This window comes from Nuphar pumila, chromosome 7 (assembly GCF_984573655.1).
Source record: "Nuphar pumila chromosome 7, dmNupPumi1.hap1.1, whole genome shotgun sequence".
Lineage (NCBI taxonomy): Eukaryota > Viridiplantae > Streptophyta > Magnoliopsida > Nymphaeales > Nymphaeaceae > Nuphar > Nuphar pumila.
In genome coordinates this window covers 357837-370246 of record NC_143255.1, presented here as the reverse complement: position 1 = coordinate 370246, position 12410 = coordinate 357837, and the positions used below count along the sequence as shown (strand labels likewise).

The following is a 12410-nucleotide window of genomic DNA, read 5'->3' as shown; positions in this document are numbered from 1 at the left end:
TGGGTTCGTACGTGCTAGGCGAGCTATGTCTGAGCAAGGTTGGGTGTATATATAATGTGCATAAAAAAAAACCCGTAGGTCCCCATATACACGATGGTTGGCTCAGTTGGGCTCGGTGAATGAGCTGATCGGGCTGGGCATGTGAAAGAGACTCATATTAGGCAAGCCGAGGCTGAATAAGGGCTGGTCAGCTCGGTCTGGCCTATATAGGCCAGGCTGGTCTTGTGACATTACATTAAGCATGCAATGATTTCTTGCTTCACGCAAGGACAACAACTAGAGAGAAAACAATACGCAAAGGAGTTTTGTCAGTCTTTTTTTTTTTTTGTCTTGTCCTTGTTTTGAAGAAATATCTTTAATTGAGCCGTGGGGTGGGGCGTTTGTCTAAATTAACCATGAGCATTCAGATTAGAGACGTTTGACACTCTCACACTACTAAGCCCATCATCACTCCAACTCAAATCTCTAACCTCTTTGAAACTAAACAGTGCAAAAAAAAAAAAAAAACCAATACAAAACCCAACAACTTGTCATCCCCACTTTCTTTCTTTTCTTTTTGAACACCGGCACCACCAATCCTCATCAGTTGTGGTTTGTGGATCCAAATGGTTCAGCTTAGAGAGGGCAATCTCGGTAATGCTTGCTTCTCGGATCCACAAACGTATATACCAAATCTGAAATCTGCCTGGGACTAAAGAGCACTCCCGTTTCCCCTGAGGGCAGGGCAAAAGGAGGTGGAGGAGAAAAATCAAAGGCAGCTGAGTTGTGTGTGCTGCGATGGGCAACGGGAGAGCGTGGTTGTTGTTGTTGTTGATGTTGGCTGCTGCGGCATCGTCCTTCTCAGATGTGTATGGTTACCCTCCAAAACTGCCCTTCCGCCCCAAGGACATACTGCCCCTCTTGCCCAGACAGGTCTCCTGGCCCATCCTCAACACCCTCTACGGTGCGGCCGACCTGCTCCCTTCCTTTGTGGGTGCCGTCTCTTCCCCGAACTCATCCGCCCAATGGAAGGGTGCTTGCTTTTACAAGAACCACGCTTGGATGGAATTCAACAATCGAAGCGGCAGCCAGTGGGGAGGAAGCACTCTCCATATTAAGGTACTCATCCTTTCTGTTTTCCTTCTTTCTTTTTCTCTTTTTTTGCCTGCTGAAACTTAGAGGTTTCGTGTTTTTTTTTTTTTTGTGGGTGGGGGCGGGTGGGGGGGTTTTATTTCCCTTCTTTGAATCTGAACTTTGTTATACTTCTTGGGTTTGTCTTTTCGGTTATCCTAAACGATTCGTGATTTTGGTTTTCGATAGAACTGATGTTTCTGGGCCTAAAGATTGGTTCTTTAGACTAAGATCTTTTCGGAGTACCAATTAAATTCATGGCAGGGCATCTTGGTTTTGGTTGCTTCACGGCGTAAATTTAAAAATTTTTGGGACTAGTAACGGCGGATGGTTGCTTTAGCTTTGATGATGTAAACTTTGGAAATTTATCCTTTTTCCATTGGTTTGGGCTCCTTTTCTGAGATTTTATGAGGTTATTAAGAGGGAAATCATCTCTTCGTGTTTTTTTTCCCTGATGAGGACAATAAAAAAATAAAGCAAAGAATTGGGCTTATCCATTCATGATCTGTAGTTTTGATGTTTATCCCTTATGCACTGGCCCTTGGCTTTGATTTGCTTCAATTCAAGTAAAATTATTATTGGTTCGTTCTTTGATTCTTTGAAGGGGCAGCTATCTGAATCATTCTGATGGGTCAATTATGAAATTTTGGGATGCATATCTAAAATCGTTATGTGATTTTGTAATTAAAAAACTCAACTTGCGAGTCCAAGTTATGGAAAATTGCTATAGTTATTGTGGGAAGTGATTTACAATGTGTATAACCACGTTTCTATTTCATGTGATGCTTATCTGTTATTATTACTACTACTTTGGCTGTGTTAGGACCATGTTTAATCATGTCAATTTTATCTTACAAACTCTTTTTTTTTTCTTTGTTTGTTGATTTCCAGACTAGCAATGCCCACAGTTGGACATGTATGGATCTTTATGTGTTTGCAACTCCATATCGCGTAACATGGGATTACTACTTTCTTGCTCGGGATCATACCTTTGAGTTTAAGGAGTGGGAGGGCGAAGCTGAGTTTGAATATGTAAAGTCGCCACTTTTGATTTGATAGTAATTATAAAAAATTACTTTATGCGATTGCTTTTCCATGACAAGATCTACTATTAATGATTTAAAACCAGGTAAAAATTAATGGAGTCTCTATATTCCTTATGGAATCAGGGATGTTGGGAACCCTTCTAGCTCTTTGGGATGTGTTGCCTTTGTTTACAAACACTGGATGGGGAGAGAGTTCAAACCTTGCCTTCTTGAGAAAGCATATGGGAGCAACATTTGAATCACGTCCCCAGCCATGGGTGTCAAACATCAGTGTTGATGATATTCACTCAGGAGATTTCTTGGCAATATCCAAAATTCGTGGGCGTTGGGGTGGTTTTGAGACTTTAGAGAAGTGGGTTACTGGAGCTTATGCTGGTCATACCGCTGTTTGCTTGAAAGACTCGGAGGGAAAGCTTTGGGTTGGAGAATCTGGTCATGAAAATGAGAAGGTAAACTCATTCTACTGTAATTTTATATCTCTCGGTTCACCATCTATATTGATAATTCCTATCCCATTAATGGTCATATTAAACATACATTGATATAAAGATGCAGTTTATGATAATTTTTATATTAATTAGTGATTCAGTTGATGTTCAGTAATGACCATTGCCCAAGGCATTCTGTTTCTAAAATTTTAGAAGTGGCCTCCTCCTCTTTATTTTGCACTGTGCTTATCAGCTGCTACTACCCCTTGATCTGTTCCTTTTTGGTTGATTCATTAAAGAAGTACTTCTATATGATTGTTGTGACATGCATCAGAACCTTTTACATTAATATGTGTTCAATATCGTTTGTTTTGACTTTGAAAATTTTCATGTAGGGAGAAGATATCATTGCTGTGTTGCCCTGGGAAGAATGGTGGAACTTTGAGTTGACCAAGGATGACTCTAATCCACATATCGCATTACTTCCTCTGCATCCTGATATGAGGGCCAAGTTCAATAATTCTGCTGCATGGGAATATGCATTAAGCATGTCGGGAAAGCCATATGGTTATCATAACATGATATTTAGCTGGATAGATACTGTAGCAGACAACTATCCGCCACCCTTGGATGCACACTTGGTAAAGCAAAATTCATGGACTTTTTAGACCATTTTTCTATACTAGATACATAACACTGCATTTGACACCATTCTATTCAAAAGTCTTGGTTCAACCGCTTAGAACTTGCTACATTTAATGTGAACTTGGCCTGTCCATGCCAAGATGAACCCAACTTGGAACTTGGCTAGACTCAAATAGTCGGTTGTTCTGCTGAGTTTGTTATGGCTTTGGACTCACCCAATGTTAGGTATAGGTCTTTTACAAAGATTAAATATTTCAGGCATGCTTGCAATGCCCTGTGATTATTGGATTTTCTCAAGATCCTATGATTTTAAATCACAATCACCACATTTTCTCAAAGTTAGTTTAACATGAGAAAAGTACAAGCTGTGATTGTGATTGCCATCTGTTATTGTTCATGCATTGAAGCTTGTGAAAGTTGGTCACAAGATTGACCTTGTGACCAACAATCACAGATTCTACTTTCTCAGCTGTAATTGTTAATCTGTGACCAAAGCAAACATGCCCTTAAAATAGAACAAGGATTTGAAATCAACTCAGAACTACAACAAACCCCAAGTCACTTGGTCAGAGTCAATCAAGTCTTGAAATGTCTTATTGTTCACTCTATGTTTGTGAAATAGTTTAGCTCTGCACTGCTTCAAGTTCTGGATTGAGGCCTGAGACCCCATTTGGATGTATTTTTTTGAAAATCAGTTATGATGAAATTACTTCACAAAATTGATTTATTCAAAATTACTCTCTAAAAAGAAATGTGTTTGGTTGGCATACTTGTGTTCTAAAATTAAATTTACAATTTCTAAATAAAGTTTTTCCTGCAGCACTAACAATGCCTGGTCAACCTCCATTAGAGTGAAGCCTTGCAGCAATTAGAATCCCTACTTCATGTAGTGCAGCAATCAGCCTCCCCAACCTAGCCTCATGGACCCAAGTTCAACCAGCAGTCCAATCAGTGTGCAGTTTAGCCACTTGGTTTATGCCATGAACCTGCAGTCCACCTTGAGCCTACCAGAAATAGCCTTCTCGAGGGAAACATTATGTAGGAAAATGCCCTTCCTTCCATAGTTGGCAAACTCGTGACTCGGAGTCGGATCACCCAACCTTTAACTCGCGAGTCAGCATGTCAATTCAGTAACTTGGATGAGTTAGAATTATGCATTTTCTAGTGTTAAAATATTTAAAAAAATCAAAATTCATATTGTATAATCACTAAATTTAGCATGACATCAATGACTAAGCTATATAAGTATTCAACTATACATAATTGTTAATATTTATGATTTAAAAACATTCTTTATAACAAGTATTCTTTTATGGGAATTATGCATTAAAATCACAAAATGCATGAAAAAAACACATAAGAGGCATCTGCATCGGCAGTTCTGAATCGGTGACCCAGTTGGGGTCTGATCCGGGTCGACTCGGAAGATTCCCGACTCAACTCACCGGGTTTGCCAACTATGCTTCCTTCTGATGCCACCTGCAACTGTGGCAGTGATGGGTTTGAGGATAGAGTTATTGGAAGGAATGGGTGCCTTGGGAGGAGAGTGGTAATGGGTTTGGTCGGTGGTAGGGATGCACAATGAACCGAGCTAGTTCGGGCTTGGCTCGGGCTCGACCCGTTTAAGCTCGGCTTGAACTCGTTCAAAAAAATAAATAAGCCGATCTTGAACAGCCAGTCCAACTCGGATAAGTTTGATTAGCCCAATTAAGCTTGGCTCACATAAGTATATAAAGAATTCAGACTTTGTATGTATTATTTTGTTCTTAATAAGGTTTTAAAGAAAGGTCCTATCTTAATGGGTAGGTTGTTGGTCTTTCTTGGAAATGGCCTGAGTTCAAATCTCATTGTCTTCCTTTCCTTCCAAAAAGCTTTTGACATGATTTTTAAAAACTTAAAAAAATTAAATTAAAGGTATTCAGCTCGAGCCGAGCCGATTCCGGGCAAAAGGTGTTCACAGACAAAATTTCTTCTTGAGCTGAGCCGAGCCAGCCTAATCTCGGCTCAAATCTGGCTCGTGTGGGTGGCTGGTAAGGGATGACAGAGTTGCAAGGAGGTGCCATGCGTGAAAAGACACGGTGAGCTGGAACTTATGAAAGGGGCCTGACTGATTACAGCCATTGTAATTTTAAAAGATGACTTGGACAAAAAAATCTTTCTCCCTATGTCACACGGACACTTTACTTGAACCATGTATCTCGTGTTGACATGACATGACACTAGATTAGACACATCAAGATACTTCAATAAATACAGTCGACATTGTGTCGTTAAGTTTATCTATGTCTTTTTATGATATTGATTGTTTATTTTTTGTTATTTGTGTGCTTCCTTTTAAAATTGTTATTGATTACAATATATTTCAACTCTCAAGTTAGATTTATTATTTTAATTTTTTTAATCATATGGGATCCTTGTTCAAGAATTTGCACTGGCTATTCAGGCTAGGCTGCGGACTGACATGGGCTGGGCTGGCCCAACTAAAATGTGTGTGTGTGTCTGGGCTCGTGCCTAAACATATGGGCACGCATGAGTCACTCGTGATGCCTCCCCTGCTGTCGCGAATCAATGTCACTGACCTGGCCCAACCTGGCTCAATTTAGGCCCATTGGCCTAATGGGCAGGCCATGGGCCAGGCCTTAGGCTGAGGCTAAATCTGAACTGAGCTTAAGCCTGGCCCAGTTGGTTGACAGGCCTGACCCATCAACGGGCTAGTCATGCCCATCCAAAACCAGGCCAGGCTGAGCCGGCTCATTCCGTTGTCCAGCCCTACTTAAGATTATACTCATGCTTTATTGCTTTAGATTAAGAATTTTAAATATGTTTATGTGTATATACACATCAATGACAAATTAAAAGTCTAAATCATGTTTATAGTTAACTAAAAAACTATGATCACCAAATATATAGATCGTTGTATCAAGTAGTTGGATCAGTCTCTTACCGTAAAAAATCCTACATGTGCAGCAGCACCAACTATGAGAATGTATCCAAGGAAGGAAAGACCCCATCGTCTCCGCCCCATAGGAACTACAAGATTACCGTAAGGACGTCTTCGGCATTCAAGGGTCACGGACTGACCACATACCCTGTTAAATAAGTGGAATGCATTAGCTGTCCGCTCTCTGGTTAATAGTAGACACTTGATGTCGAGCGTAAACTACAAAACTACACACTGTTTGAAAATTGAATCATAAAATGAACACGAGTTAAGTTCAAAACCCAATTAACCTATGCTTAGGAGCACCCAGTACCAGTGCAAGTACAATAGCAATAAGGCCTGCTAGTAGGAGTGTGCATATTGCATAACATGGCAGCAGTTAGTTGTTAAGGCTTTCTTTTAAACCTTTCTCTGATCAAAAGATGATTACTCATGATGTGTCAATGTTCTATAGGTTGCTTCTGTTATGACTATGTGGAACCGGATGCAGCCTACTTATGCTGCTAACATGTGGAATGAAGCACTGAATAAACGGCTTGGGACGGGGGTAATAATCTCCATTCCATTTTCAAGATGAGTCATTTATATAGAGAGAAATTGATTGTTCTATTATTTCGTCGTCCTCTGATGTTGTATGGCTACTGGTAATCCTTTATCATTTTCTCATCTTCAGACGTGTCTATAGTTACATAAGTGATTTGAATTATTTTTTGTGATTTTTGCAGGGTCTTGATCTTCCTGAAATTATTGTTGAGAGTGAAAACCGTGGGCTATCATTTGATAAGTTGATCACAATTCCTGAACAAGATGATTGGCTTTACACAGATGGGTATTCAACCTCTTGCATTGCCTTTGTTCTTCAAATGTATAAGAAGGCAGGCTTGTTCGACCCCTTTGCAAGCTCCATTCAAGTCACTGAATTTACGGTAAGTTTTCTCCATGAAAAGTGATATTAGCATCATTAAGAATGAGAGAAATGAAGTTGACTAATGATTTGAGTAATCTTTTGAATCTATGAAGCCCTCTTTAGTTATTCAGATAAAGATCTGATATGCTTTTGTTAAGATGAACATACTTGTGGCAACTTTGGTTTGTGATCCTGTCTTTTTTTTCCTTTCTCATCTTTTGCTAGGATGGATCTTTTTGGTTGTAAGCATCTTTGTGATGCTATCCACCTTTGGGATGTGGTATGTTAAAAAAGAGGGTGGATGCATATGACTTGTTTGGACCAATGAACAGTAGCTTGTGTATGTTGTCATGCCATTTTTACACTGCTAAAATAAATAAATTGCTCTATTAATTTTGCATTTTTATAACAATTTGCTCATATAATTTTCCTTTGCTGCAAAGCAAACTAAACAGTGTCAGATTTTATGCTTGGCAATTAACAATAAGTCTGTATTTTTATCATGGCATTTCTCGAGAATTCTCTTGGAAACATTAACCACAAGAAAGTTAATAGAAAGCTGGATTAAAGTGGTGATAAAGATCTTCCGGTTCATGATATTTGTCTCTTTGGTGCAGATAAAAGATGCTTACAGCCTCAAGTTTTTCGAAGATAACTTGAGCCGACTGCCACAGTGGTGCAACGAGGGTGATGATGTGAAGCTTCCTTTTTGCCAAATCCGTGGGAGATATAGGATGGAATTGCCAGGATACAATACTATGGATCCCTACCCTCATATGAACGAGAGGTGCCCGTCCCTACCGCCTGAATACAATAGGCCCAAAAACTGTTGATATTTTTGCTTTGATTAACATTTCACTGCCGCTCGTATACTAGACAAGTGCTTATTTCGGTCCTAGTGTCTAGCTCCCAGTGTGCATTGATCTAAAAACATTTATTTTGTAAATATGGTGATAAGCTAGTGCTGTTTAATTGTAAAGTAACTTCCAAAGGGGAAAATCAGATCGTGTAGTCATCTATATCCACTTTTAAAGATTCAATTTCCTTTTAATAGAGCTGTTTCAATTTCATTTGTAGTGCAAAGTCCACTGCTAGGAACTCAGTCATGGATTTGATTTTTTTGGCATTTCTATGCGTCTTTTTTTTTTTTTTAAACTGTTTTATGATCAAGCTGGGGGATTCAGGGCCCCTTTCCTTTCCAGTAGACAAGCCCTACTGGTGGTTATACAACCAGGCAGTTATTCAACTACCCATACCAGTGGGGTTCGAACTTGCAACGTCCCATCACATGGTGACTTGCAACTAGCAAACACACGGAGCCCTTGTTGGTGTATTTCTATACCTTACCGTCGTGACTTCTGTCAAAGGAAAATTTGATTTCTTAAGCCAAGAATTGGCCGATTTCTCCTCTTCACAATTTGATGTGGACTTTGGTTGGTGAGTAGCTTACCCTAAGGTCTTGTGTGGTCAACCTTTGGATGGATGTACTAAAGCCTTGCCGATATCGTGACAGCATGTTGGCCCTAGCCATACCAGTATATGTAAAAAATTAAGGAAAATAACTGCAATGACTTAAATCATGTCTTCAGATCAGTGTGCGTCTGGATTATCAGGGACATTTGTATAACGATGCAATCATCCATGAGTAAAAATGCTTTTCAAATAGATAAATCACATGGATTCATTTTTTGCCTTTCATTACCGAGCATTTTAGTATCTTGGATCCGAGATTTCAAGAGCTGTCTTGGGTGGGGCCTATGCGCGATCCCTGATTTTTGCAAACAGAAGATCTCAGAGCCTTGAATATGAGATCTTCAAGCCCAGTAGTACCCAGTCTTTGGTCCAAAGGGAGAGGTCAGGCCAGAGATCTTCACTTTTTCACGCATTTCTCCCTCAAACACAGAGATCAGATTACCTCAACTCTGACATCCGAGGCAAGCAAACACAGACGTGCCTTAGATCAAACAATTTTTAAGTTTTTTCCTTTTTTGTTTGGGGGACAAAACGATCTGAATGTCAGGAGCTAATATCTTAGTTACTGCATGTTGGTGCGGTTTGCACAATCACTTGTCCTTTTATGATAAGCTATCTTGATATCCAAAGTGTGAAATCTAAAAGAGGATCTGCATTGCCTAGCAAAATACGACGGCTATATCTGCATGACCTGATCTGACTGAGAGAACACGAGCAGGTAAAACTTTAGTCCTTTCAAGCCCTCCTGTCCGAGCCTCCGGTACACATGCTTACGCACACACTTGCACTCGATGGAAAGAGAGTCTTGGATGACTCTGGAGAAGAACATTGACGACAGAATCACTAGTCCATCACCAATATTTTTTTTTTCAAACCCTCCCCTTTATACTTCACACATAACTAGCCCAACCGAACAGAGGCTGTTCAACCTTGGCTCATGTCTTGTGTCGAGCCGAGCTGAACTTGAGCTCATGAAAAGCCCAAGCTAAATGAGATGAACATGAGCAAGGTCATTTACAAAAAAATATTTATTTATTTTAATGTTAAAAATAATAAAATTTAGAGCCTAAATCTATTAAGCCAAGCTCAAACTGGCTCATTTACGAAATAAAACTTATAAGCAATGGGATTTTAAACTTATTGCTTGCCGGGCAAACACTTCAACCATCTTCATTCTATAATATAAAATATACGCAAAACATATTTATTATTAATAAATGAATCTATACGAGCCAAGCCGAGATGAATATTGGTTGTTCATGCTCGATCTCATCGAGCCTATTTCACAAGTTGGACGAGCTCTTTACAAACTGAACATGAGCCACCAGCAGTCCCAGCCCTACAACTAAGAATCTACAAGACAGAGGCCTCCAACAAAGATACCATGTGCCACTGTATCACTTGGGGGATTCAACAGAAACACCATCCTCACAAGGTGAGTTCCATGGTGTGTCCTCAATGCAATAAAACAACAGCAGTATTGATCGATTGATAAGTGATTCTCAAAATGCTTGAGATTGAACCCCATTGGCTTCAGAAAAAGACCGTATTGTATGACTAATTTGACTCATTCTCTAAAAACCTTATAATTTTTTATATTCTCTCGATGTTCAAAATCACAAATATTGTTAGAACCTTTTTACCTTTCTCAACTTAATTGAGGCATTATTGTGATAGCCCGTTAGCTAGGTCCAACTCCCACTTAATTCTAGAATCGTAGGTTTTTTTATGCGAACCTCGCGATCTTGCATATATTTATTTGTGATTTTTTGGTAAAACTGAAACCATAAAATGTTAAATATCCTATATTTGCAAAACACCTCTCACAAATATCTTATTTTTTTGCATATACTTCTCGAAATCATATAAATTTATGTGCGAATTTTATTATACGTGCTTTTCTTAATATTTGTGATTTTGTCGAATCATATATATAGATATATATACTCAGTTTTTATTCGAGGGTTTTTTCTTCTCATTTGTGTCTGAAAAGAACTTTTTTGCAGAACCCTTGGGTGATTCTTGCATTTCGAAGAGGTTGTGGTATCATCCTTGTGATCAACTTTTCCATCTACAGGTTTGAAATATGAGTTACATACAATATATACATATGTATTCTCATGTGTATTTCTATTTAATATGTCAGCCTACAATTAGAGGTGTGAACGGATCAACTCGCGATCATTGAATATCCCCATGTGTATTTATTTTTTTATTATTGCTATAGATGTTTTTTATATGTTTTTTTATGTTATCATCGACTTCTCTAACCATCGGATTTACCATTTGGGGTTTACTATGTTTATAATTTTTTCATATAAATATATATTGTTGTATATGATTTATGATTGTTTGTTCATCCTTTAGTTAATATTTATTGTTTTTGTGTTAGTATAAAATCTGAGATTTTTTCTTGATAATTAAAATGAATAAATGATGAATTATTGGTGCATTCATGACTATAATCATGAATTCTTGATTTTCTTGATTAATTATGAACCTTTGTCTCAAGTTATGAAGAATATTTCAAGAATAATTGAAAAAGCTAAAATATGTGGATTGAATAAGAAAGTAAATAATTTTAGACTATGAATTTTGGATTTGGATATAATCTTATTGGATTAGACCCATTGCATTAGATGCTCTAAACAACATTATTATTGTTTTGACAAAAAATTGGCTTATCAATGGCTCATCTATTAAATTGGAGTTAACCTTGACATTCCTCATTTGAAGGGCACTGAAATCGATTATCTACATGCCCAAATTGGTGTTGATTTGAACATTTTATTATCAACCAAAGTTCATGCCTAATTATAAGTAAAAAATTAACATTTTTTGACATCAACTAAATTTTTTTGCCAATCCGTATGCATATAGTTAAATATAATACCACAACGATGATTTACGTTTTGAGGGCTATCAAATCGACTATTTAAACATCCAATTCTGATAAGTCTTTGGGTTTGTAGACATCCCGAAAGATTACCATGTCACTAGAGCCTAAGTCTGGGTAAGAAGTCCAAAATTTTCTTTTATAGCTTAAGTAATTTCAAAATTTAATGAATTAGATTTCATAATTTATTTTTTAATTTTATTAATAAAAAAATTAATAAATATTAACATCTTATATTAGAGATGGGTCTCTTGTCTAAGCTCATCTATAAATAGAGGCCCTCATAAGTAGGATTAATAAGGTTAGTTAGTTTTTCTCTCTCTCGCTTTCTTTCTCTTTTCTTTTTTTCTTTTTGTTTTTAGTTTCTTCTCTCCTCCAAAATGTCTAGAAGGTTTGGAGAACTCTAGTGTAGCCATTAGACCTGCACTTATTCGATTGGTGGTAGTGAAATAGGAGTTGGATCATTCATTTTTCCGTTCTAACCATGAAAATATATCGTAGATAGGTAATATTTACGTAGCCAATGTTTTGTATATACTTGGAGCATGTATGATTTAATTATTTTAATTTTCAGAAACTTTGAATATATTCTTGATTTGTTCTTTATGTTTTTATGGTTGAAAAAGTCATTTCTTGGATCGAAAAACTCAAATAATGAGTTTTCCTTAAAAACAATTTTGAGAAACATGCGAAATTAGGGATTTATTATTATTTTGTATTAGATTTAATCATAATATGATTCTTTATGGTGTTATTCATGTATTAACCTGTATTAAGTTAGATCAAACAAAAAATAATCAGATTCTAAAGGTTTTATAATCTTAAAAAAGATTTTTACAAAATCATTTTATGAGAGACCTAAAGCTATGATGCCTAATAAATTGTTTCCTAACCCATTTTGGAAACAAATCAATAACTCTATGAATACCAGTCTGAAAAATCTAAATAAAATCACCACAACTAT

At 37.5% G+C, this 12410-nt stretch overlaps 1 protein-coding gene across 1 annotated transcript; it reads left to right on the top strand.

Annotated features, from left to right (window-relative positions):
* Positions 1-666: 666 nt before the first annotated feature.
* Positions 667-8153, top strand: LOC149830752 (uncharacterized). The gene is made up of 7 exons (XM_090013471.1): positions 667-1098; positions 2002-2142; positions 2240-2605; positions 2980-3225; positions 6625-6717; positions 6896-7096; positions 7695-8153. The coding sequence occupies exons 1-7, from the start codon at positions 778-780 to the stop codon at positions 7908-7910; spliced, it is 1584 nt and encodes a 527-aa protein (XP_089869597.1). The 5' UTR covers positions 667-777; the 3' UTR covers positions 7911-8153.
* Positions 8154-12410: the final 4257 nt, after the last annotated feature.

Bases quoted from the DNA above. Each gene is read 5' to 3' on its own strand.
- LOC149830752 (XM_090013471.1), top strand. From the start codon at position 778: ATGGGCAACGGGAGAGCGTGGTTGTTGTTGTTGTTGATGTTGGCTGCT. The intron at 2,606-2,979 runs GTAAACTCATTC...ATTTTCATGTAG, and splicing joins CTGGTCATGAAAATGAGAAG to GGAGAAGATATCATTGCTGT. The intron at 7,097-7,694 runs GTAAGTTTTCTC...TCTTTGGTGCAG, and splicing joins TTCAAGTCACTGAATTTACG to ATAAAAGATGCTTACAGCCT.